Raw genomic sequence first — 27372 nt, forward strand, 5'->3', positions numbered from 1 at the left:
GCATCTAACTCGCTGACATCAAGACTTGAAACTAGAAGGGGTTGCTTTAAAAAGTTGGTATGTATATGACAAAGTGAATTCTCTTTTTAGTGATCTAACTACTTGTAAAGAGACTGCAAAAATAAAGCCTCAATTTAAAAAAAGTATTTCCACTTTCTGTTGTATGTAGGAGTGTGACAGAAGAACAAAATCCACAGAATGACTTTTCTTTCCCATTCAGTGTAGACCTTTTAAAAACTGCACGGTCTATGCTGCTTGAAATTTTTTTACCTTCTTTATCTGAAATGTAGAAGTTAGCAATGTTTGTATCTCATGCCAGGGAGGTCAAATGCCTCTGAACTCCAGTCTAATCCTAAGTAGGTCTTTTACTTGCTTGTTTTTTAAATGCTGAAGTAGCTACTTAAAGGCTTTTTCCACATTAGTGGTAGCAGAACATCCCACATAACTATGGTGAGAACACATAATAGGGCTCTGTCAGACCTATTTCTGACACTCTGGATAGATCCAACTATGTTCTTGGTCACTGAAAGGTATCTAGACTCCATTAACTCCATGGATTACATCTCTACTGAAGAGAGCTCAGAAAGGCAGCTACTGTGGAGACACCTAGGACTTGGTTCAGTTGCCTAAACATGGTTGCCTCATGCAATCTAAACTGCCCTAGGACATCTGAGACATCTGCTCAGCACAATTACGTAGGTGCACAATAGCACCTATTGGAGACCTATGTCTTTCTGAATGGGCAGTCAGGTAGGGTATCCTGGAGCATCTCAAATGAGAAAAAGCACCTATGTTGAGACAACTGAAAAAAGACCTTACTTCAGACACCTACATTTAGACATCTAGAAGCTGAAACCCGCTCTAGCTACTACACAGAGAGCCATACACAATAAAGGCAGAAAATGTAATAATGAAAACTATCAGTAAGTACAGATGTCTGGAACTGGCATCTTTGTTCACACTCTCAGCAGAAGATTAAATAGTAAAGGAGAACTTGCTGTCCTCCTGGTTGTTCTGGGGAGCTGTTCATATCATTCCGTTTTTCCCATGTGAAAGTACCCAAGCTGACTTTGTTCAACACGTTCTGTGTTGTGGCTCGTTGAGACAGAAAATTTACAAAAAGCAAAGTCCTAGGCTACACTGTAGATTTTTTTCCCCCCATTTCTTTCTATGAAATGTAAAACCACATTTATCTTTGAGCTTCTGTCGGCGTGATATTGGGTTGGGTATAAGGTCTTGTAATTATATCCAAGCATCTGACATTGATGCCTTTCTTTTTCCAGGTGAAGCTGAGCAAAAGTGGTCAGCTATGTAATTGCTTTGACTAAAGGATGTAGATGTTAGCAAACTCACTTCTAAAATCCTATAAAATAATAATTCACGAAAATAAAAATGGGTTTGAGTGAAGGCTTTTTTTAGAAAAAAAGTTTTGGGTCAGCTCAAAGTTAGAATGAAATTATTGATTCTTACTGTTCTAATTTATCCCGGACAAATCTGTAATGGTTACACGCACAAAAATCCAACCTGGTACAAACCTGTGGATGGATTGTTGCGGTCACTACAAACACCAAAGGTATAGGAAAATCAAAGCCCAGAGATATTAACATGACCACAAAAATGGGTAAGAGTTGCTGCCTTTCCTGTGCTTCTGCCACCTTTCTTTGATGCTTTTCCACTTTCCCAAGAGTGTCAAGAAGACACATGTGTCTTCCCTTACCATGTTCTGCAGTCAGTACTGATGATACAGTGGAGTGTGCACTGCTCTGGTCTTTTCTACCCTCCATCTACTGAAGGGTCGGCAGTGAGATGTGAACTCAGTAAGACCACGCAGGCAAACTGCAAATGGGACAACGGGAAGAGAAAGACCCATGTGAAAGACAAGATACAGGGCCAGAAACTGAGGAAGAAAAGGAGGAGGGATTGTGGAGATAACAGTTTGAACATCAGATGGTACATCAGGCTTTGGCTCATACATAGTATCTGTTATTTTGTCTGGTTTAGACTGCAAACAAAACAAGAGATTAAAAGATGCTGTGTTACTTGAATTCCTTGTCCAACTTGTTTCATATCTTTGTAGATCTCACTATGGTTCTTAAGTACTTGGCACATAACAGTAAGTAATAAAACCATTCTTCTCCACAAAATCAGCCATTCTTTTGAATGGGGCTTTGTCTTGCTATCCACTGTTCTATGGTTTTGCAGCTACAATTCCTTCAGGAGACGTCCCTGATATGTATGAAAGGGTAGAAGAGAAATGCACTGCAGAGCATCATATTACAAAACAGTTGATGTCACCTTCTGCATCCAGAGTGTTCTACAGGCCATGTGACAGTCTCCAGGTCTCAGTGAACAACTGCAGCATAAAGCTTGGACTTGTGTCTCCCTGTTTGAAGTAATTCTCCACTAAGTGAATAATTTTTGGTCTGCACCGATTTTGAGGTTTGTTGGTAATACTTGAGGTGCTACATAGCACTGCTTCCGCTCTCTAATTGGATATTTTATTAAAACTGTCCTTCCCAGAACAAAAGAATCTTGTAAGAATTGCTTACAACTCAGCAGTGACATAGGCATTAGTGTGGTGCTCTGGGTGCCTTCCAGACATAAAAAAGAACACAGGATTTGCTCCATAATTGTTATTTACATGCAAAAGCTTTTGTTCCTTTTAGTCATCCTGACTTCTACCCCTTCACCCCCACCATGTCTTCCTCCTCCCTGTTTCCATTCCTGTCCCTTCTCCTGGATCCTGGTCTTAGAGAAGCTCTGACCTCAATAGCTGGCCAGTGAAAAGAAGGTATTGGCACTATAGACACTATTTTTCTCTCTGCCCAGAATCTACTTGTGAATTTAATAAGAACAGAAGTCTCGCCATCTCAAGGGAGATTGATGCCTCATGGCCCTTCTCCATGCCCGTTGTTTCAGCCAGAGGCCAGGTTCAACCATGGGTTTGTGTGAAGACTGTCTGCTGTTAAAGCGACCTTTGGCTGAACAGAGATGAGATGTTTAAACTTATCCTGCTTTCCACAGAGAGTTGTGTAGGTTAGGATTGTAGCAAAAAAAAAAAAAGTGTATCCAAGCACATCTCAGATGGTCGATTTGAAATCTAAATACAAGCTCAGACTTTCCCCAGGATCAGAAAAATCATGCTTGGCATTTAAGTCCAGAATATAAGGTAGTTGCGGTTGTTGGGTTTGGAACTTGTACTGTATCTGGGCTGATAAGATGTTTTGAGATGCAATTCAGTGAGGTACTCCTTTGCCAAAATGGAACTATTTTTATGAGTACTATGAAAACAAAGGGTAAATTATATAAAAATCTTATTTAGGAGTAGAAAAACTTAGCCATTTCAGCTCCAAAGACTTTGCTCAACTTTACTATCTTAGCTAAATATTGACTGAACATGTTATTTTAGGCTGTTCCACTGCTGCTTTCACTGAAAGTGGGCAGATATTCTTGAAAGACTAATTTTGCACATTCAATATTGAAAATTTTGACATGCTTATAGATGTCAAGACCAGCACTGTGGGCATTAGATTTTGTTCTTGTAGTACTCATTGTTACTATTATTATTTGAAAAATTAATTTATTTGCACTACTTCAGCTCTTTATTAGTTTCCTATATACCTGGAATTCTTAGATAGGATCATAATCTACTGTTGATTTCTCAACAGTGCTTCCCAGAGCTGTCAAAAAGGAGATAAGTGACACAGTGAAGATCTTTAAGTGGATCTACAGTCCTGTCTGTGGAGAGAATTTCAGAAAAACTAAGGTAAATTCATTAAAGGACTGAACACAGCAAATAGATGAGAAGGTACTTTAATACCCCATGACAATTACCTTCCTCAGTTCTCACTGGTCTTAAATTGCTTCTTCTCTGAGGATGATTAAAAGAAGGATATAAGGTTACTTTAACTCTGCTAGGCCACACTTAATCCAGCAACCTAAAGAAAATAACACTATCTGTGTAGTTCACCTTAACTTTTTATGGTGCATTGACTAAGCAAGACATACTCACCCTATACACAGGACTTCAAATGATTTTGCCTTTGTAATCTGTAAAATATACGGGTGGGCTGGAATGACATCTTGGTCATTTTCCATTCCATGATTCTGCAAGCTGGCCTTTCAGACCTCCACTCAGGTGGGTAGTCCTGCTGCTGTGAGTGGAGTTCTGCAAGTACACATTTGCTGATAAAATAGTACCCTGCCTTACAATGAATGGGAGGTTAGAAAGAACAAGGATGCGTTTTAAAAGTTCTGAAAACTTGGCCATATGCAAAAGTATTGGGTCATACAGCATTTTTTCTTAATCCTGTAAAGTTAAGAATAAAATGTGTGTGGCCCAATAAAAAGCTTAACTCTCCAGGTTGTTCTTATTTTGTACCATGAAGAGCTGCTTAATACTGCACAAGAAAAATGTCAACAGGATTGTCAGGAAGGATTTACAACAAGACATCAAGAAAAGTGTTATTAAGCAGTATTCAAACCATTCTACCTTTCCTTTTGCTATGCATATGGAAACGTACAAACACATTGGTATATCAATACATCTCTAAGCATGTATACAGACCCATGAGCCTCAAAGGACTATTGCAAGAATGTCTGAAATTCTTGGTTCAAGTAATTATTTTCAGGATTTTGAGTGTTCACAGAATCACAGAATCCCGAGGGTTGGAAGGGACCTCAAAAGATCATCTGGTCCAACCCCCCTGCAAGAGCAGGTAACCTAGAGTACATCACACAGGAACTTGTCCAGGCGGGTCTTGAATATCTCCAATGTAGGAGACTCCACAACCTCCCTGGGCAACCTGTTCCAGTGCTCTGTCACTCTTACAGTAAAGAAGTTCTTCCTGATGTTAACGTGGAACCTCCTATGCTCCACTTTACACCCATTGCCCCTTGTCCTACCACTGGATATCACTGAAAAAAGCCTAGCTCCATCATCCTGACACCCACCCTTTACATATTTGTAAACACTGATGAGGTCACCCCTCAGTCTCCTCCAAGCTAAAGAGACCCAGCTCTCTCAGCCTCTCCTCATAAGGCAGGTGTTCCACTCCCTTAATCATCTTTGTGGCTCTGCGCTGGACTCTTTCAAGCAATTCCCTGTCCTTCTTCAACTGGGGGGCCCAGAACTGTTCCCATATATATTATGACTCTAAGGCAGAATGACACTAAATATGTGAACATGGAAGTAATAGAACCATAGAAGCATAGGATAGTTTGGGTTGGAAGGGACCTTCAGTGTCTGTGCTAATCACACATTTGGGTTAATCAGAGAAATAACCTTTGTGCATGTGCTTAATTTTCAGATGTCTTCTTGATCTTGGCAGATTGAATCTGGATTTGTACGGTAAAATGAACGGGGAAGAGAAGGACTTTTATACATATTTTTTAAAAGTATGAGGAGTTAGTACCCACAATTCTTTTTAAAAGTGGAAAAGGAAATGACACAAGAAAAATGAGCTGAGTTTGCACTTAGCATACTCAGCTCATTTTGCACTTCAGCTCATAAGCGCTCTGGGACTAGATTGGGACTTAGAGAAAAGGAGAGACATCCTGAAAATATAAAATGGCTTAAAAACCCCATGAGTTGTGAGAAAGTCAGCACTCAGCTGTTCTTTTTAGGGTTCTCTAAACTCTTTTCACATAAGAAAAATTATATTCATAATTTTTAACATTTGAGTTAGCATACAAGATACATTTTTGTTAGCAAAACTTCCAGCATACTTCCTTGAAAGAGTAGCTCACCTTGCTTTGAGCACAGATTTACATACACAGGTTTTCCTGTCTCTCTGGCTTCTAGCTGCCTCCATCTGTGAAGGTATTTCTTACTCTGCTTGGCCATTACCTTCTGGCCTTGCTTTGTGAGAAAGAGAGAGCTGTTGGCCACCGTAAGGAGCCCGTCCTCCTCATGGCAAGTCCACCTGACTGCCTCGAGACAATCAACAATGATGCTGCGAGATGAAAGGGCAAAGCGGGTAGAGATGCTCAGGCACTGGGCAGATTTCACATGGAGGAGCTTGTCATCTGCTGTCCACTGCCATTCCTGGTTGAGGTTGGTCATATTGCACTTTTCCATAATGACTCCTCTATTTTCTGAAAGACACTGCTGTTTCTGGACATGGATAATCAGAAACCCCTCTGGAAGAGGAATATTCCAGAAAAATACAATAGATTACACATGGTTATTTAACAAAAAGTGAATTCTTGATTATTTAAAAAGCATCAGCAAGTAAATCCTCCCACTTTCTATGTGCTGAACTTTTCATGAACTTTCCATATGTTGAACCTATTTAAAATAAACCCCAAACACACAATCCACATGATGCAAGTGTTGGTATTGTAAAGAATGAGAATGCATAAAGCAACTATTGTGGCAAAGGTCACTTCAACCTTCATTATATATAAAAATTGAGAAGAAACTAAGCTGGATGTAGAAAAAAATCAAGAACTACTAACTTTAAATACCAATTCTAAAAACCCACTTCCCCTGCTGGAAAGTATAGAGAGATCTACATGAGCTCTCAGTTTTCTTTTTTTTTTCCAGTTTCAGGACACACTCCTTTTATAATATAATTTATTGCCTAGAAATTGTTTTAGTAAAACTCATAGTATTTCCAAAGAAAACATAAGAGGACATTCCCAAACCTATGTGCCTCTCAGTGCCTGTGCAATAATGGAGGCTTTTTACTGGTAGGAAGTACATCTATTTTACTGGATTTACTCCAGCATCTCTAGCTGTTAGTTTTGTGACCATCCTAATTCACATTAGATTAGCTCTTTGTGCCACCACAATGAAAGATCAACACCAAACACTCAAAGAGAACTGCAATGCATTCATCAAAAAAACCCTGAAGTTAGAACAACAAATTCATACTTATTACAGAACACGGAACTGGTTATTTCAAAGGCAGCCTCCCTGCCACATCTTGTTTAGGTTTCTCTTTTTTTAATCTCAGTTACTCAAACATTTCCAGCATCATTAGTGACAAAGTGCTAAACCCGACAAGTGTATTTATTTCCCTTGGTTGAGGTTTGTCATCCCCCTGTTTTTACAGACTGGGTATTTTCTAAGTAAGCACCGGCAAAAACTCCTGGCTCTGGAAGTTTCACAGGGTAGTAATAAAAAATAGGAATCTCCCCTTCAAAAAGCTCAGCTCCTGGATTGTCTAGCAGGAGGTCTTCGTAAAAATGAAAAGAGGTATCTCCAACATAGAAGGGGACAGTTTATTTTCCTTTGAAAAGCGATCTAAACAGAATGGGCTATGTTGGCCCTGCCCCCCATTCCTTCTCTATGAACCCCAGCAAAGAAATGACTCAGGTTTTGTAAGTCACCAGCTGCGCTGCAGGGCTCTGCTCAGAGGCAGAAAGAGCAACACAGTGGAGGGGAAGTGGGGAGAGACACTTACCTGAGAATGTCAAGGCAAGGCAGGTAGAAACCAGGACGTGAAATAAAGAATCCATTTTCCCTCTAGCAACTCCCCATGCTTCTCTAAAAAAAAACCCCACCTCAGATAAGTGAAGCGAAGGCTAGGAAGGAAATGTGCCTTCACAGGGGGAAAAAGTCAGTGACGAGCACTTCCTTCTATTCAATTGTTTTGGGGAGTTTTACACCACTTTGTTCTTTCATATCATTCTTCAGAGTTTACTAGTTGCTTTATTTTGGAAAAACACAAGCAAGAGAGAGAGGTTTTCAAACGTCTGGGGAGCTAAGAGGTGATATTGTATCTCTTTAGAATAAAAGCAAAGGGATTATACTTTTGTGTAATTTGTTGCCTGTGAAATATTGAAAGTCTGCAGGTGATCTGGATGGTGCTGAATGAGTATATCCTGTATTATCCAGAGAATAAACAAACATTATATATAATATAATCAAGCAAAACCTTGATATCAATGCTTCTAACTCTACATGTTCTAAAAGCCAAGTGGATGAGGGAGGGAGAGAGAAGAGGAAGAGGAGGAGGCAAAGCTCTGAGGTTTGCACCATGTCTTACACAAACTCTCAAAGGGATCAAGTGATGCTGGTTTTGCCTTCCCATCAGGTGATCCACCTTGCTCCATGTCAGTGGGAGATTGCCTGTGTCCTCTGGATTAGTTCTCTAGTGGTCTAAAGCCATGGTGAAGGCTGAACAAACTGTACTGGGCTGTGCCTGTTTACGGGAGTACAAGAGCGTGTGGTGCATTACCTGCTCTAGGTTAAGAATAGACACTTCGGTAAATATTTTATATCAAGTGCAATTTATTAGCAGTATGAAGCAAAGTCAACATCACTGCATTAAAAACTCATTATACCCTGTAAACAGACCTCCCAGTGCTGTAAGTCATAATGCCAAGTTCGAATTTCTCTTAAAAACAAACTCTTGCTGAACAGTAAAGGAAACAGTCATAGCAGCATTTTCTGTCTTGTATAACCTGTCATGGAACAGTCTATATCACCAAAGGTATCTATCCCTTACTGAAAGAGACAGAGCAGATAAACAACATAAGCAAAAAATTCCTTATTAATAAAAGACAGACAAATATTTAAAATCCTTACCATTTAATATATGCTACAAAGTTTTCTTTTAAAAGTAAAATGACTTACACAATTTACAAATACACTTGATTCGGGTCTGTAGCATAAGAATGTTCTGAGACAGTCAACAGCATAGGGTAAATACGTACACACTGATTAACAGACATTGTGCTCTGCAACTGCTCTGTAAGACCTACAGTAAATACACATTTAATAATTAGTAGTATGAAGAACATGTATTTCCATATAAAATATGAGCCATTTTTGGATATTTTCAAAACCAAGACTTTTCATTTTTTTGTCATCTTCTTTTTTTTTTAATCCATAATTGAACACTTGCAATTTTAGCAGCAAGAATATTATGTGGCCAAGAAACAAGCTCACCACATAATCAGTAATAGCACTTTACAGTACAGTTAACAGTCCATTCACAAGACAGTTTGCAAACGTTAAAGCATTTATACACTTGATAAACATTTCTTCTGTAGAAGTTCCAATGTCCATCCAACTGCAGCAGTAGCACATACATACATTCCATATGGCAGATATCAGTATTACAGAATTAAACCCACCTTTAGATATATACGCAAAATCCATGTGTAGTACAGTACCTTCTTTCAGCACAGTACCTTCTTTATAAATAATTTTTGGGAAGCTCACAATACATTCATATATAGTAAGGGTCCACAAATCTCTATAGTTTCGCCAAACCATCCACAATCCTTTCAGAAGTTGGCCTCAAAGCCTCTCTTCCCACTTCAGTAAACTCCTTGAAGAAGCTGCTGGTAGGTAATGAAACAAATTACCTCAAGAGACTGACATTTGGTTTTATACTCCTTGGCTTCACTGGACAGCTTCTGCAGAAAGTCTGCTTTCATACAGACTCAGCGCATGGTGTACAAATTCATACTGTTCACTGGTCTGCACCATTCCGCCCCTGAAAAGGAAACACATCAGAATTAAATCTTAAGAATGCGACAAACTGCAGCCCCTGCCAGATCCTTGGCCACCAAACATACAAGACATTTTCTCAATTTTTTACTTAGGGTTTGCTTGAGTAAGTGGAAGGTATGCCTGAGCAGTACTTTCTTCACATATTACACTATCCAGCACATGGCCAGCATGAGCCACCATTCCCAACTCTGCTAGGGTAAGAACTGGAGAGGAAAACATCTGGGATCTACACTGTTAAAACCTACATTTAAAATCCAACACATTCTAGAGAATAGTGCTCAGTCACCTGGGCAAGGAAGGCCAGATACATGGACCCAGCAGTACTACTATGGAGCAAGGGAGCAGTCAGAATGTGGCCTTTCATTTTTTTGTCCTTTACTAAAAATGTAACCTTTGGTGACCCTCAGATCGCCTGTGCAGAGAGCAGCTCTTCCTGTCCTCTTTCTAACGCCTACAATGCATCCTGTCTGAACAGCAGCCACCTAAGAAATTTTACAGCAATGACTCATTTCAGCACCAACAATACAAAAGAGTTTAACTTGACCATAAGAAGGACTAGTTACAGTCAGCTTGGATTAGATGCCTACATTTAATAACAATCCCTTTTTCAGGTCTAAGTATGAGGATTGAATCCCACATCTCTGGTGCCAGTTGCAGGGTAGTGGGACAGGGATGATGCCCTCCAGGAAGTAGGTGTAGTATTTAATAAGAGTGATGCCACTGAGCTCTGAAATTAAACTCAACCTCTTTCTAACAGTCCTTAGGTCTCCCAGGTCTCACTTCTCATGGAGTGAAGCCTCAAGTTCACTTAATTTCACTTCTATTATCTCATCTGCCAGGGCATTCAAAGCTACCTACTCTGCTTCTAGAACCCAGTTCATCCTCCACGTACCCTGGAACAGCTACATATTTTTGGGAGGATGAAGGACTAAGTGACCTTAGTGGGAAGGAAGACATTAATTGTACATTGTATTTGGCTTCATCTAGACCTTCAATGAAACAATCAAGTTTGGGAGGGATATAGATACAGAGCAATGTCGAAGCCAGGTATCTTAAAGGAGAAGGTCCTACAAACCCTTGTGATTCCTTTAGACATGCTAGCAACAAAAGAGTCTACTGATATATAAAGCTACACAAAAAATGGTAAAAATGCCTCAACAAGTATTGTACTTGAGTATTAGAGAATGTTATCTGTAGCCACAAGTTACTTTTATTTTCCTCAGTGGTACTGGATGGTTAAAGGGCCATGTCATGAAAAACGTATTTAAAATACCTAGCTCTTTAAGCAAATGACCAGCTGTCTGTGCTTCTCCAGTGAGTTCAGGCAACTGTAGAATACTTCAGTGAGCTGCGTATCTATTATGATATGCTAGCCATAGGAATAAAATCACAGACCCTTAAATGGTCCCATCCGGTGCAAAATGCAGCAGCCTTTTAGCTTTGCCAACAAGGACATCCACAAATTCATAACTCTTGGCTGCCTGCTGTCTTCAGCTGCTCTCCCCTGTGCCTGTTCCCTGCCTTGATATCCAGTGAGAGTCTAAAGGTGATGAGAGGGCTTTGCTCTGGTCCACTCTATTGCCTAGCCTCCTTCCTTCCTTCTCACTACTGTGTCCTGCCTTGCCCACACAGCCCTTTCCCAGCCAGCTTCCCTTCCTGTCTCCCCCATCAATTTTCCTCCAAGATGTTCTCTAAGGGAGTACATTTCCCAGGTTAGATCTGCTGTGTGGAAGGGATAGAGGAAGGTAACATACCCAGGGAGAAGGACTTGGCAGGAAGGGCAGGTTAAGACAAGTTTGGCTGTGCTAGGCTGTTTGCGGGGGTGATCCTTGCTCCTTCCTCTTTGGTGTTGAAGTAACATACAAAATCCCCAGGAAGGTATGTGTAAGACTGGCTGAGGCTGAGCCCAGCACTACTGCATGTGCCCTATGTGAGCATGACCAAGATGTTATGGTGCTTCTGAATCCTGTATGGGCAAACCAATGCACCTTCCTGTCAGCCTAGGGAAACCTGACAACTTGGCCTTGTCAATGCTATTATACACAGGATTTGTAGAACTATAGAATTACAGACTGTTTTGGGTTGGAAGAGGCCTTAAGGATCGTCTTGTTTCAACCTTCCTGCCATGGGCAAGGGATACCTTCCACCAGACCAGATTGTTCAAAGCCCCACCCAACCTTGCCTTGAACACTTCCAGGGATGGGGCAGCCACAGCTTCTCTGGGCAACCTGTGCCAGTGCCTCACCAATTTTACAGTAAAGAAAGAACTTCCTCCTAATATCTAACCTAAATCCCTAAACTAACCCTTTTAGTTTAAAACCATTACCCCTTGTCCTATCACTACTGGTAACAACGCTTTCCTACATCTTTCTTATAAGCCTTCTATGTGTATATTGCTGCAAAAAGGTGTCCCTGGAGCCTTCTCTTCTCCAGAACAACCCCAGCTGCTGCAGACTTCCTTCACTGTAGGCATGTTCCAGCTCTCTGACCATTTTCATGCCTCTTCTCTGGACCTACTCTACCAGGCCTGTGTCTTTTTTGTGCTGAGGATCCCAAAGCTGGATGCAGTGCTCCACATGGGGTCTCAAAAGGGTGGAGTAGAGGTGAAGAATCACTTTCCTCAACTTCCTGGTCACTATTCTTATGCCATCCAGGATGCAATTGGCTTTCTGGGCTGCAAGTGCACATTGCTGACTGATGTCCAATTTTTTATCTACCAGTATCCCCATGTCCTTCTTCCCTTTGTCCTTGTGCAAGGCTTATGTTTAATAGCAAGGAATTATCCATGACCCTAAGACATCAGTTTGTGCAGAAGGCTGTGTGGTAGAGCGTTTCAGGAGGAAATCTGCTCAAGGAGGGAGGTTTTCCTTTCCCATGTCCCTAGTGCCTAGAAGGGATGTACCCACAGTTATGGCACCTCCGGGTGTGCAGCCTTTGACCTTTGCCAGCACACACTTCCAGCTCCTCTGTGAGCTGCTGGCCTCTTTTCTTCTTTGGGACTCTCTGGGGTGGTTCTGGAAGAAACAGCCACTGGTATCCTGAGGGCTTGGGGACCACAACTAGCTCTGCCTGGGTAGCCATGGGGGAAGAAAGTGTTCTTTACCCTGCCCTCTGGCTTGCTGCTAGTGCAGCTGGATGCAGTCTGCTCCAGAACGAATGCGATGCAGGGTTTGGGATTTATTTTTTTTTTAACCTGTGGCGATTAGTCAAAACACTTAAACAATGAATTGACGCACAATGGAAACTCTTTTCATCCTGTCTGAGGAGCCAAGAGCAAACTTACTGGACGTCATTCCAAGAATGTGCCTTTGAGGTTAAGAATGTGCAAATTTTCTCGACATCACAGTCAGTCTTGAAGATGCCTCAGATCAAACGTTTCCTGTTTCTGTTGCAAAACTGAAAAAATGATCTGGGAAAAAATGCTAAGCTGAGCAGACCTGTGGGTCTGTCTTTCTCTGAATCCACACATAGCATGGCTCCATCCTGGCTCAAGATTTTGAGTGGACGGTTCATTTTCTCATGTTAGCTCAGCACATACAATTACTGCCAGGTACATTCACCCCTTAACTTACCCTAAGCAGCTAAGAAGAAAGTGGCACCTGGACACACCTTACCTAGGAGCCTACACCTTACACCTACCTCTTCTGTCTTATTCCCTGTTGGAGCTCTGATTTATACTGTTTCCAAAGGGGTTACATAACTTAATTAAGCTTCTTTTTCAGCATAACTTTTTGCCACCATCTCTAATTTGTCTGGATCCTTGTTTGGTTCTCTCTCAGTATTTTGGGCAACGGGAATGTTTTGGTAAATCACTACAGCATCACTGTGAGTCCCTGAAGCGCAGCTCTGTTCTCCTATTACTTAATTCACTTTAGTAGAAATGTGGCCATGAACACATGTGACAAAAAGTCCATACACAACTGGATACCATCAAATGTGTTTATTCCATCAGCAGGTGTTTGGATGGCTCTGACCATGAGCAAGCCTGGCTGGGAAACTAATGGAGATGAGGTACCAAGAATGAAATATTCAGTGTACTACTTAGGCAGGTTTCTGGCTCTCAGGTGGTCAGATAAAACCATCCTTTTCTGCTGAGCTCTCTTTTTTTCTGTTTTGTAAAGGCAATCTGATGCACAAAGAATAAATTGGAGCTCAGCTGCTGGCCAGTGTTATGAAGAAGACAGCTTCATCGCTGTTCCTGCCCTGCTCTTGGTTGTACCTCCTTGCTAATGTCGGCCATTTGCAAACAAGTCCAGTGGGACATTAATTTCATTTTGCCAGCTCATGCCATGTGTCATAGAATCATAGAATCATAGAATAGTTAGGATTGGAAAGGACCTCAAGATCATCTAGTTCCAACCCCCCTGCCATGGGCAGGGACACCCCACACTAAACCATATCACCCAAGGCTTCATCCAACCTGGTCTTGAACACTGCCAGGGATGGAGCATTCACAGCCTCCTTGGGCAACCCATTCCAGTACCTCACCACCCTCACAGTAAAGAATTTCTTCCTTATATCCAGTCTAAACCTCTGCTGTTTAAGTTTCAACGCATTATCCCTTGTCCTGTCACTACAGCCCCTAATGAAGAGTCCCTCCCCAGCATCCCTGTAGGCCCCCTTCAGATACTGGAAGGTTGCTATGAGGTCTCCACGCAGCCTTCTCTTCTCCAGGCTGAACAGCCCCAACTTTCTCAGCCTGTCTTCATATGGGAGGTGCTCCAGTCCCCTGATCATCCTCATGGCCCTCCTCTGGACATGTTCTAACAGTTCCATGTCCTTTTTATGTTGAGGACACCAGAACTGAACACAATACTCCAAGTGAGGTCTCACGTCATGACCCAATCTCACACACCACCTGGCAGTAACCACCACATCAGCACTGGGTCATCAGTGGAAGCTGGTCTCATCGAGCTTTGTCAATGTAAGAGTGATACTCAGCCACTTTAGGAACCGTGTTCACAAAGTCTGGGTGGGCTGGCAGTGGCTGCTATAATCTGAGAAGCTGCTAAGCTCTGCTCTAGCAATCCTTGTTATAAACTGACCGCCAGGTGAGTGAGATCCATTATGCAATATGGCAAATTTATATAACATGAAACTTAAAAACCTCACAGAAATATGCAAATCATAAGACTTAACGATTTTTATAACAGGCTTCTTGCTGCTGAGATTGCTGTTATGGATGAGTTTCAGATTGTATAACTCTCAGCCATTGCCTGAGATAAAAGGTATATATGTGTCTTTTAATTTTTAAAGACATTTTTCTGAGCAAAACTCAGTAACCAAACCCTCTTTTTCTTTTCTTTTATTTGGGTCAGATTTTCATTATCTTTCAAGTTTATCTAGGATACTGTAGATATAAAAGAGTTCATTGGTCAGATACACTCAATGAAATAGTGTTGTCAATCATAATGCTGAAAATCTAGATTATTTTTTCTATGGCTGAAATAATGACATGAAAAATTACTTAGTTGAGACCAGAGTTTGCTTCAACTTCTCTAAAATGGAGTGTAATAGCAATAAGGAAAAGGTCATCTTATAACAGAGATACTAAAGTGGGGGAGAACACTACAAACCTTTTTCAATAAGATGAAGAGCTAATCAGAATGGAGTGCTGGAAATTTGGAACTGATAATTAAAAACAGAGTAAGCACTTTCCCCTCAGCTCTCCCATCTTTTCATGTTGCAGAGGTTTTAGGTCAGTAGCTCCCCTTGGGGAAGTTTACACTCCAAGTGACTGGTGTTGCCCTGTAAGGATCACACTGCAATCTCTAGTAGGATGAAGGCACATGGGAGAAGAAGGCAGAGGGGGTGATCCATAAACATGGTTAACTATATGAATTCTGGTTCTTCTGCAATCTGTGGTTCTAGTATCTTTCAGAGCTCTTCAGAACACAAAAATCCTGTATTGTCCCTTTGACCTAAGCTTTTTTTCAGCATTTGCATGCTTATGGGTTGTTTCCATTTAAAGAAGAAATGCATGTCAGAAGCAGTTAAGATACTTGTGAGGAGATTATATGACCTGATACCTAGAGCAGAAGAGGAACAAGACTTCTCTATTCTTGGTGCAACCCTGTTTATTTACTCGATACAAAATCCTGTTTCCCCAAGCAGAATAAGAAAGAAAAGTACAATCAGACCAATCCCATTGTGCACAATACCCACATCTTCCTTTCCAACACAAATCTCTCTTCAGCCACAGTTTCACAAACAAAGCACTCTGCAACAATGCTGGCTTACACTGTTCCTGCTCCCAAGCTGTGAATTCAATCAGGGAATTGATCTGACTGAAGATTTAAGAAAATTCTACAACAAATGCCTTGCTATTTTCTTAACTGGGTACGTTTGCCAACCCAATTCAAAACCACCCCCAGCACAGCTGAGGGAATAGCAGCAGCACAAGATTTGTCTCTCTCTGCTGCATACAGGAGCTACACACTGAGTGAGCCTGGATGTCCCTGTCAATCCAGGCTCAAAGACAGTCCCTTGCCTCCAGATTGCCCCATGTCTCTTGTGTCCTAGTAGGATGCTGTAGACAGCAGAAAGCTCCAGGGGAGAAAAGAGGGGTGCCAAGTGCCCAGCAACTGCAGGGTTGCCATCACAGGACAATTTCATTCAGTGGAGTCTCACACAGTTTCACCCAGAAAAGAATGTTCATTATTCAGTGTCTAAAAACATATGTTACCTTGAATACTCAGCTAATACTGTCATACGAATCAGCAAAAGTGACGGCTGCTATTTCATGTAAAGCAACATTCAACTGTGGAAAGCTTTTCAGAATCATCACTGAATCATTCCAGCAATGATTTCAGCATAATTTCAGAATTATTGACTGATTTTCAGAATCATTGACCTATTTATGGTTCTTCTGGAACTCACCGATCCACTCGTAGCTGGCAGACAATGCTCAATGCATCGACAACTCCTTCTTCCTTCAATTGCTGACAACCAATAGCCGTAGCAATAAAACATCCAGTTCTTCCTATACCAGCACTGAAAAGAAGACAAAATTTAATAAGGGAATGGAGTTCACAGATAAAAGGAATTAACTGGAAAACACTAAATAGATATGAAAACAGTAAAAACATGAAACATGGCATTGCTAGAACCCACAGTTCCAGGGTGCACGACTAGCAAGGGTAGCTTCTCAGTTCACTTGAATAGAAATGAAAGGGTGCACTGTTCCAGTGACCCAGTTGTTGTGGGTAATTTGTGAGGCTTGTATGTTTTCAGTCTGCACACAGGTGTATGGTGAGAAAAATAATCTCAAGTAGCACCACGAAGTCCAAATATTCTATGAAACAGTCCAAACAAATGATGGAGATATGCACTGAGATGGGGAAAAGTCTACCTAAAGGCAAAAGTCTTTATGGGGCTTTATGCTCAAAGCCCTCGAAGTATACATGGATTCTGCTAACCATACCTCCAATGATGAAGGAAAAAAGGATCTAGAACCATGCTGATGAAGTTAACTCCCTCTCCTGTGATTCTGCAGAAGGGAGAAGGATTTGGTGTTGTAACCCTCCACGTTTTCTTGATGCGAGCATGGAAACAGCCATTTTGGCATTATTTCTACTTCCTGTGCCTCCAACACTTTTGAGACTCTCTGCCCCCCAGTTTTCTGCGTAATTAATGTGGAATTCAGTGCAGCTCATCCATGTCATGTTGAATGGGAGGAAAATAGCTAAAATAGTTAAAACATGGAGTCAGGGGTCAAGATCTCCATGCCTGGCTTTATACTAAATACTTAACCATCTGGTGCCTCACTTTCTTCATCTCTGCAATGGGTATGGATGCTACCTGCCTAATAAGAGCACTGTAAGAGTTACTTAAATTAATGCCACTGAGTGTCTCAGATGGAAGCTTGATATATATGAGTGAAAAGTGTTACCAGAAGTATGTTTATTTGCTACAGCTGAAATAAATCACAATCTACTCACCACAGAGTGAAAGATTGGAGTACTTTAGAGAATCAAGAGCCCTCCCATCTGGAACTGAAAATTTCCAAGAGGACTCAGCAATATCGAATATATGGGGATGCCTAAGCCAACCATGGGGGGATAGTGAGATGTAAAACTGGCAGCATAAGAAATATCAAGTGAGATGAAGATCTTCAGTTGACAGCCTGTCTCCTTGGAATCAATATTTATGAGGAAAATGTACCCAAAAAGAGGAGGAAATAATAGTTTCTAAAACAGGATTTGAAGAAAGCAATCTAATGCATTCCACCCATTCACTTCCTCAAAACTGTGAAAACCTTGAATGTGGGGCTCAAGTTTTAAGTGAAGTTGGCTACAATGAAGGGTTCTTTTTTCCCCTTCCTTTGGAGTGGATTAAGTGTTCTTGGACAAGTTCTTAACATGTATTAAGCAAAGACTATTGTTTTGTAATGTATTTTCTTCCTCAGTTTAGGCATGCCAGTCCTATCTTACTACACAGCTTTATTTCAGGTAGTGTTCTTCACTTGCATAATATTTTTTTCCTGGTATATCCATAAAATATAGAGAGCTACTTACTCTGAAGTATTTTTAAGCACCCAAACATGGTGTGTGTGTGTGTGTCTGTGTGTTTATAAAACATTTATTTCTATTTTTTCCCTCTTCTTTTAGGAGTTTAAGGTGTAGTAGTTCATTCATAATGACTGGTCTGTTAATTGGCAGTGTGGGATATTGGACTGTTACAGTTTTGGAATTAAGAGATGTGGGCAGTGTGCTTTTTATAAAACATATTCATGCACCAGCTGATGAGGAAAGAAAAGCAAACATTTACAGCAATAAGAGTGTCATGTTTCCGAGCATGAAAATTTTATCCCTCAGTCTCATTTAGGAAACTCTTACAAGTCCTCCAATATGCCAAACTGCTGCTTCTGAGAAGATTCTGTCCAGATTCTCAGTCCACTTGTTTTCACTGACTAAATGGGGTTAAGTTAGTTTTAGATTTGTAGAATGTAACTCTTTGTTCTAATTCTTCACATTAATTAAATTTACATTAGAAAAAAACCAAAAACCAACAACCTTTTCCCTCTATATTTGAAATCTTTGAATTAAAATTTGTATTTGATCCCAAACCACCTAGTTGCCGTTAAACTCAAACTTAGCACTAACTACACATCCAAAGGACAGATTAAAGAGGTATTTTCCACATTTGCCACATGCTTTTGATGAGTGACATGACAGAGGAAACATACCTTTCAGTAAATGCCACTATAAAGATTAGTAAGAATTTAAGACTTCCCTTGGAAATCTGTGTTGTTAGTGTGTGTCTAACCAGATCCACTGATTTGAAGGACCAAAACAAATGTTTACTCTTTTTTCTTTTCATTCAGAGACAAGGAATTATTTTATTACAAGAAGTCCTTCTCATATCCTGAATGGGCTCATTCCTAAAGTGTTTAAGACAGCACCCTCTGTGATAGGCTACAGGAAGACACATACAAAAAGACTTTTGTTTGCACTAGTGCCATAATTTCCAATATTCAGAGATGATTAAAGCATTTCTGCTTCAGATTAAGGATCACTGTTTGAGTGTGCACTGTAATGGTCCCCTGGAAATAACCAAGAATTGTGCAGTTGTATCTGAAAGTCCAAAGTTAAAAGTGTGCACAGCTCTATAAAACCTGCATGACCTCAAGTGCAACTCAGATTAAAAGGGAAGAAACTATCTGACTAGAAGAAAATGGTTTTTACCTATTTTTTAGACCACAATGAAGTGATCATATAGGCTTCTGAGTAATCTATTGATTTTTAGAAGTATTAATGTTAATAGTTCTGATATTAATTCATTAAGAACCTGAAGAACTATTATTTTTTTCACAACTGAGATGATATCTGTGTCTTTAATAATGAATAAATTCCTTCTCATGATTACAGACCTTACTGTCATATTGCTCACCTCAGAAAGGCACCTTATTTTTCTAAAGACCGTCATTACTGAAGCTCTGTACTAAAAAAAAATTACTCTCAAGAAACATCCACAGATTTGTGGATTGTCTAGGGAAGCAATAATTCCTGATAAAAAACAGCTGCATAAAATTATGGAAAGTTTCTTATTCATCACATTCTGGTTTTGAAAACTGACGGATGGTTCAAATCTGGCTTCCATTTCTCTGAATTTCCTAAATATGAAGTTGAAAAGAAGTGGTTCAAGATGAAAGTTCTGTTTTGATGTACTTCTAGGGAAAAAAAAGTAGTATCCCAACTGTAAGAGAAGTCTCATCACAGTTATGGGACAAAGGAGGTAAGGAGACATAATTTTCATTTATTTTCTGCTTTGCTTCACTTTTCACCTACTTCTTTGCACCAACCAATCCAGTACTACTTCCTACTATTTCAATTGCAAAACTGGGGCAATGAATCAATATAAAGCAATAAAATTGAATTTAATTAGAATTATCAGAAGGACACTCTCTGTTTTATTACAATTCATGTGAATAACACTCTGCTCTTGAGTGCAAATAACACTTTGCTCTTGAGTATCAAACCAACTGCCTGTGTGAAATTAGTATTGATGTGTTCTGGTCTCCAGAACCCAGTGCCTGCTGTTGAAAATTGACTTGCTTTTCAGCATTTTAGCCAACCAGTCATAGGGCATTGCATCTGACCTAGGCACATAATTATGCAACAAGACTGAAAAGAAAGCAAATCATGACTAGGTAACAGAAGCAAAATAATTTTCCAGCTGGTCTTGCAGAAACAAGGTTCATTAGTAGAAACAGACAATGATTCAGGAACAATTTGCTAGCAACAAGGGAATTCTCTCCAAAACTCAAATCCAGAAATATGAACTGAAAAAAGTTAATTAGCATGAAGAGGATCTGGGGAATTTTACTCTTCCCCAGGTAAGTTCTTTGTTTAGGAGGAAGTGATTTGCTGTGGCCTGGCTTTGGGCAGTCATTTCAGAGAAGGATTGCAAATTACCTGCAGTGCACAATGACAGGCCCTCTGCCTGGTGATTCCACCCTGTCCTCTTCTACATCCAGCATGAGCTGCAGCAGGGGCTGAGCACTGTCGGGGGTTTTGTGGTCCGGCCAGGATGTGTACCAGTAGTGTTTCACACTTCGGGACTGACTCCCTTGCTGAAATTAACATGAAGATTTTATAAGCACACTTGGGGTGAACAAATCTTTTTATTTCTCCTAATGTGGTGGTAAAAAGACAGTAAAAATGTTAAGAGAGATTTAAAGATGTTTTTTATAGACCTTGGAGGATGCAATTGTAGACAACAGAGACCCAATCGTAAGAAGGGTTTGTACATCTGAAAACTTGTCTGGTTTTCCAGCTATGTAAGTTCCACTCTGTCCATCTGACTGCTGCTGACTGTTACTGTCAGTTGGGAATTGTCAGAGATCTGTGTTAGATCAGCAAGAAGATATAGAAAGATTAGCTTGGTCTGGGTTTCTCCTAGTTATTATTTATTTCTGCTACCATTTATGAATATTATCATAAGGGTCTGATACTAAAACTACAAGAGTATTCAAGTTAAAGGTGCAGAAGAACTGCTCTTCCAGATTAACCAGACATCCCAGTTTGTCCAGTTATTCTCTCCAACAGAGGCTGCTACCACTTAATTCAACAAGCAAAGGGCCTAAATGTGGGATAATGTGACTTGTGTTGGACAGTATGACTTCTGCCCACTGACTGGATTGAAACACCTAATTTTTCCAGTTCATTACTAGTTGTAATGCTTTGTCAGCAGAAGCAGACCAATCCAATAGCACGTAAGTGTAGTATGAGGAGTAACTCAGAAAAGCAGCATCTGCCTTATTTTACACAGTTAATATTTAGTCAGAAACATTAAAGTGTGAAGTTTTAATTTATATATTGCTTACATTTTTAGCTTCTCAAATGGGCTACGGATGCACTCAGCACACAACACGAGCAGCTTATGTTTTTTAGGGTGATGCTATGCTATTTCTTTCATTAACTAAAAATCCCTTTACATTGTGTTGGCCGTGTAAAGAGGCCTCAAACCAAATGTAATTCAAGGGAATGGAACTTGCACTCTTTTTTAAGCCTTTTTTGTTGCCAGAGTGATACAAAGCAGCAGTAGGGTAAGTGTTCCAGTGCTTTAGTCTCAATCATACCTTGCAGCAGTGAGCTCCATAGCTCAGTTACTCCTTCTGTAAAAAATTATGCCACTTAAAAAAAACTCTTTAACTTCATTTAACATTAAAAAAAGAAAGCATTTGGAACAATGTTTCTCAGATTCAGACTGTTACCTTTATTGTAAGCTGACGGATAGTGTAGTTCTTGCATTCTTGCACACTGTTAACAAGGACTTCCACCTTCCCATAGATTCCTCTTTTTTCTGGCCAATAAAGCACACATTTCTGGAAAGCAAGCAACAGTGTCATCAATGAGCTGGATCCCAGAGCCATATTCATATCTAATTTTTACACAGAATGTATTTGTCTGGAAAGTTGAGATGAACTCAACCAAGGGGTTATTCATGTCAGAAACATTCCCAAATACGATATTGTAGGGCTCTTAAAGGATTACTTAGGCCTGATTTTCAGGATCTGATTTTTTCAAATACAGATTTCTATCACTGAACACTTTGAACAGCTATTTTTTTATTTTTAAAAGCTCAGTGAAGTTCAGTCAAAGGAACTCTTTTCCACATTCAAAATTAAAGATCTTTTCCCCCTAGAAAATTCTTTAATTCATATAATTAAGTTTATAAAATTTTCTCTTTCCAAAGGAGATTTCCTTCTGGGCAAGAGATTCAGAGTTTGTCCTCTCCTCACAAGACTTTTTATTCTCTTTACTCTCCTGAGCCCTGATACAACAAAGCTTGTAAATGTGCCCTTAGATCTTAATGAATTCAATGGGACTTGATGTGCATGTTAAGGTATGTTGCAGAATCAGAACTGTCAACTATATAACTTACTGGAAATGAACGCTAAAAAAATCTATCAGACTTGCTAGAGCTACACAAAATTAAATACAGAATTCTTAATGAATCAGTATTGTCACAGTCTTTCAGCAATGTACCTGACAAGCATCTACTAAAAGGAGATGAAGAAATAGTATCTACAATATGAACCATTTTATTTTTCCCTTCCAATAGTTTGCTTACCTACAAGTCAACTGCAACTTCATATTAATTTCCCTGAAAGTATCTCTATATTCTATCTATACTTCTAGAGAAGTATAAATATTTCTCTAAAAATAAATGCTTATTATCTTAAGAGTGTAAGGTGTTGGAAAGCCACGTTTTCTGACATAATGCTGGCCAATACAATAAAAAGAACCCCATCAATTAAAGAAAATATTCTTTGTAATATGCAGCGCACAAGTAAAAAAAACAAACCGACCCAAAATGACCAGAAAACAGACAGTTCTACAATAATAGGAATCCCAGAAAGAACTTGTTTGTATTTCCTCACAAATTCTTGCTGAATAAACTAGTTTACATTTAGACAGTAGCCTACATTACACAGCAAAATGAAAAAATTCCTTTAATATAATTAATTGCCATAAAGCATAACTCCCAGTAAATCATGCTAAAAATGATCCAAAAAAATTATCAGTGAAATGCAAGGTTTTACCACCAGGTGTGATCTTTAAGCTGCTATGCGATAACCCAACAGCTGACTGAACTGAATCATCTCTGTTGTACAGATACTTATCTAAACATAGATGCTCATTACCTTAATAGTGTAAGGTGTGTGAAAGCCACATTTTCTGGAATAATGCTGGCCAATCTGACCGGTTTCATTCAGATCCTGCCTTTTGCAGCATTACCTGAACATCCTAAATTTGCTGTCTCCCCGAAGACATCAAGAATGGCAATAAAATACTCAGAAATTTGTACAAAAAGAAAGGTGCTCACAAGTTCCACAGTCCCCCCATGTGACACGTTTAGCTACTATCATCTGCCAGATCTGCAGTTCATGCTCCTCCCTGGGAGTGTAGTTTTCAGTGCTAATATGGGGAAAAGAAAACTCTAAATACACAATTGTACCCTGACAATCAACAATAGTTGAGTCAACCCCTGAGACTTTTTGATAAATGTGAGCATACAACGCTCACTACAAAGCCTTCAGGCACTTCAGAAGAGTGTTTTTCTTGACTCTTTCCCAGAACTGGAATTGGCAACTTGCGCTGGGTGGACAATGAAATGGGGCTGTTCATTAAAATAACTTTCATTTAACAGTTTGTCTACATTTAGTGAAATACAAAGGATTATTTTTAACACAGTCTCTGTGCTTCTTTTATAAATACCATTTGTTACTGCTTTAAGAAAAGCCTTGAAAGTAGAGCTAGGATCAGCTTGTTCAGGCACTTCTAAGAAGACATATATTTGGGGGAATTAACATGTTTTTTGAAAGTTAATTATAAAAAAAGGATAAAGACAAAGATTGGAGGCATAGAAGTATCAGACATATGGAAAATAATATAGTAAATCCCAGGAGCATCAGCAAAAACAAGAAAATTCCCTCAAGCCATTAGCTGAACCTGAAAGAAAATTCCACTGGTCTCATATAGGTATATCTTAAACCTGTTCAAAAGCCAAACACAGTGTCTGAAAAGTCTGCTCTCCAGTCTGGTCTGTAATCAGTAAAAGCCTATTGCAAATAGAATGTATCAGAAAAAAAAGGAAATAATTTACTTGTTCTTATCATCACATCATCTTCCACCTCCATTCTTTCTGCTAATCCTGATTCTGTTCCCTGCTCTTCTTTCAGGCTGCATATTCATTCACTTACAGCACTTTCTAAGTAGGTCACACATTTTGTGAGCTTGGGGTTGAACACACAATCCTCTGTGTAGTGAGCAAACATATAACAACTATGAGCAGGGTTTTTTTAAAAGATGCTTAAACTCAAAAGAAAAAAAAATAACCTAGCCAACTTGTATGGCAGCTAAAAGCCTGGGAAACCTCTTACTTCCACATGGAAATTCTCATCTTCCTGCCATCTTTCAAATCCCCCTCGAATTAATTTCCATTGCTTAGCTTTTTGTTAATAAATGGTTATTTATTTCTGATCTGCCCCACAAAAATGACATTCCCTGACCTGAGCAGGAAGTTTATACAAGAAACAGCATCTCGCATGACCTTTAAATTGGTTTCAGCCTTTGTCCTTCCTCCTGTGACAGGCCTGAAGGCTTAGGCTCCCTCCAATCCCTGGTCCTGTCTCCTTGCATGCGCCATCCCAAACCCACCAGATGCCAGGCTTCATGGGACTGCTTCTGAGGTGGATCTCCAGAACTAAGGCATGCTTTCCTTGAGGTACTAAAAACCTCAAAATGAGGACCAAATTTTCTAAAGTTTTTCCAAAACCCAAGACATATCTACAGTATCAATACTGAACTAATAAGCAATCTCCAAAGAGGCTTAGGTGAATCTATGAAAGGTATGATTTCTGAATTCCAAAATCTACTTTGCTGTGCATAGATAAGTGTGCTTATAGAGCAAAGAAAAAATGTCACATGAAAAACAATATGAGTTTTAAACAGTGAGTTAACAAGATTGTCCTAGATAATTACTGACAAGATTTACATTATCTGAGTTGAATAAACATACATTGTTTCATGCATCAGTTGGTACTAGGACTTTTTTCTTGTAGAATGCCACACAGTATTCTTTCTTTATGCTTCCTAAAATATGTTTTCTAGTTAACAGGTAACGTTGCTAGTAAGCTTTTAAGACAAACTAAATGCATATTATCTATGGAATACATCACAGAATTATGAAAACCAGTTGATACAACAGAAGTCTATAAACGTTTCTGTAAAATTATATAGAAGTCTATAAACTTCTTACACTCCACATATTTGTCAAACTGCAGTTGACTAAATTCTGCAATATATGAAGTCTGCATGTGCCTTGTGGATAAAGCTGTGTAAGATCCTGTCCTAAAATATTACTACAGATGGTCACTGATCTCTTAGAATAGGATGGGTCACCCTGTGAAAGTGACTACTGCTCTTCAGTGACCAGGGAGAGTACTTAGATCACTAGATGAGTTGTGATTTTCCTCATATTAACCATAAATTATAGCCTAGAGTTACAAGTTTCTCATTATTTGCTCAGGCAGAAGCTCCTTTGCGGTAGACTCTCCTTGCATAAGTAGATTTCCAGTCTGTTCAGACATTGTGTAGTGCTGAGGACAAGTTTTACAGATTCTGTTTAAAACACAGCACCCATAGTTCCTTTGGCATTATTCTTGCTTACAAATCAATCTCCTTTGTTTTAATCAGTTTTCAAAAAGAAAGAAAATCCAATAATTCAGTGCTCCATGGTTGGTTTTTTTTCATGCAGCTGAAATGGGTATTTTGTTCAGCACTCTACTTTCATATTACATCTTCATCCATCTTACAAAAACTGTTACTACAGAGTCTTCACCATTTTTTCCTCTCACAAAAGGGAGTAACTACATAGAAACTTTTGTGTATCATCATTTCACACAATTCCCATTTTGATTGCAAATTCATCACATCAGTATATTGCGCTAGGACACTAATGTCCTAAAAAAATTACTTATGATAAATAAATGAACTTATTGTTGAGATTAAGGTTTTCCATGTGTCTCCCATTTGAGAGCTCCCTCATTACACATTACTTTATAGTCCATTATAGCTCAAATGGAGGCTGACTGATGTTACATCAACTGAGGAATGGTGCCTACAACTGAGAGTCGTATATGGTGTTTATTTGTGCAGGGGTGGATGTGGATGAGTATGCCTTCAAATATGAAGGAATCTGTATGTGTGTATACTGCAGATGCACCTCTCTGAAAATGATGGAAATAAAGCAGACAAAAGAAAAGAAAAAATATAAACTGCTATTATGTCAAATAACAACTGCTTTTGCCTCCTCTTTAGAAAGCAAGTTAATACACTGAGCTCAGCCACTAGCCAAGCTATTTCCTTTCCAATAGCAAGCCAGGTTTCAGGAGGAACCTAACAGTGAGAGTTTCTAAGGTTTCTAGACAGAGCAGGACAGCTTGTGCAAACACAGCCTCTCTATATAGCCTGGGAACGATTTGAGATTCCCCATCCTTTCTATTAGGAGGAAATTACCACTGCCAGGCCACAACAATGCGGATAAACACCAATGCCTAGAGCCTGCGTAATTCAGGTAAACACAGGGCTTCCTGACACGGTGGAAACCACTGGGCACTTCTTTCAAGTCATTCTTCTTACTCAGTGTCAGATGTGAATGTTTAAACAGTCAGCATTTCCTCAGTGAAATACTTACCCTTTTGGCCAATTTCTATGTTGTCAGGAGTAATCTTTTTAATGTAGGCTTCTGGACACTTGTTTGAAGTCTAGTGAAAAATGGTACCTAGTTTGGATATACGGCCTGGGATATTTTACATGGCTAACCTGTTTTTTACATACAGCTTTTTTAAAATCCGCTTGATTTTAAGTTCATACTAGAAGCCCAAATGCAGGGTGACAAAGAGCCAAGCAGCAGTCAAGAGCAGAAGAAAGAAGAGTGTGTCTACCAAGTCCACATTTTCACGGGGCAGTGAGTTTGAACCCTGGGAATGCACTCAGGATCTCAGTCCCCTGATCACTCAGACTGGGAACTTCACCTGAATAACCTTTGTTTCTCTATCATTACATGCATCTGAGTTTGAAGAGCAGGGGTGTGAGTGAAGCTGGGGCAATATAGCCCTAGTGCTTACCTGGCAAGGTGCTGAGATCTGGTTGAAGTACCTAACTGGAGCTGGGAACTGATACCAAGTCTAGCAGTCTGGACTCAAGAAAAAAGTCAAACTCCTTCATGTCTGTTTCTCTCTTGTCCACAAGCCTTGTAAACCACTTGTTATACATTTATTCCTCCAGAACACTACTTTGTGTTGGCCCTTTGCAAGGAAGAGTGATTTTTGTTCCTAATGTATGGCAGTCACAAATACGGACTCTGGCGCAATCAAGGAAAACCTGACAACA

The 27372-nt window shown here is 39.7% G+C and overlaps 2 protein-coding genes across 3 annotated transcripts in view; both read right to left on the reverse strand.

Annotated features, from left to right (window-relative positions):
* The window catches only part of PTPRB (protein tyrosine phosphatase receptor type B), a 64431-nt gene extending 56967 nt beyond the window's left edge, over positions 1 to 7464 (reverse strand). For both annotated transcript variants that reach the window (XM_005142572.3, XM_031043269.2), the window contains exons 1-2: positions 7410 to 7464; positions 5749 to 6141 (exon numbers count right to left, since the gene is read on the reverse strand). In XM_005142572.3, the coding sequence (XP_005142629.2) occupies positions 5749 to 6141; positions 7410 to 7464 (448 nt within the window). The remainder of the gene's footprint in view (positions 1 to 5748; positions 6142 to 7409) is intronic.
* A 757-nt stretch (positions 7465 to 8221) lies between these two features.
* Positions 8222 to 27372, reverse strand: part of PTPRR (protein tyrosine phosphatase receptor type R) — a 145316-nt gene continuing 126165 nt past the window's right edge. Inside the window, 4 exon segments of the mRNA XM_013127333.3 lie at positions 8222 to 9452; positions 16349 to 16462; positions 20386 to 20543; positions 21687 to 21797. Of these exon segments, the coding sequence (XP_012982787.3) occupies positions 9359 to 9452; positions 16349 to 16462; positions 20386 to 20543; positions 21687 to 21797 (477 nt within the window). The 3' untranslated portion in view covers positions 8222 to 9358.

This window comes from Melopsittacus undulatus, chromosome 5 (assembly GCF_012275295.1).
Source record: "Melopsittacus undulatus isolate bMelUnd1 chromosome 5, bMelUnd1.mat.Z, whole genome shotgun sequence".
Taxonomy (NCBI): domain Eukaryota; kingdom Metazoa; phylum Chordata; class Aves; order Psittaciformes; family Psittaculidae; genus Melopsittacus; species Melopsittacus undulatus.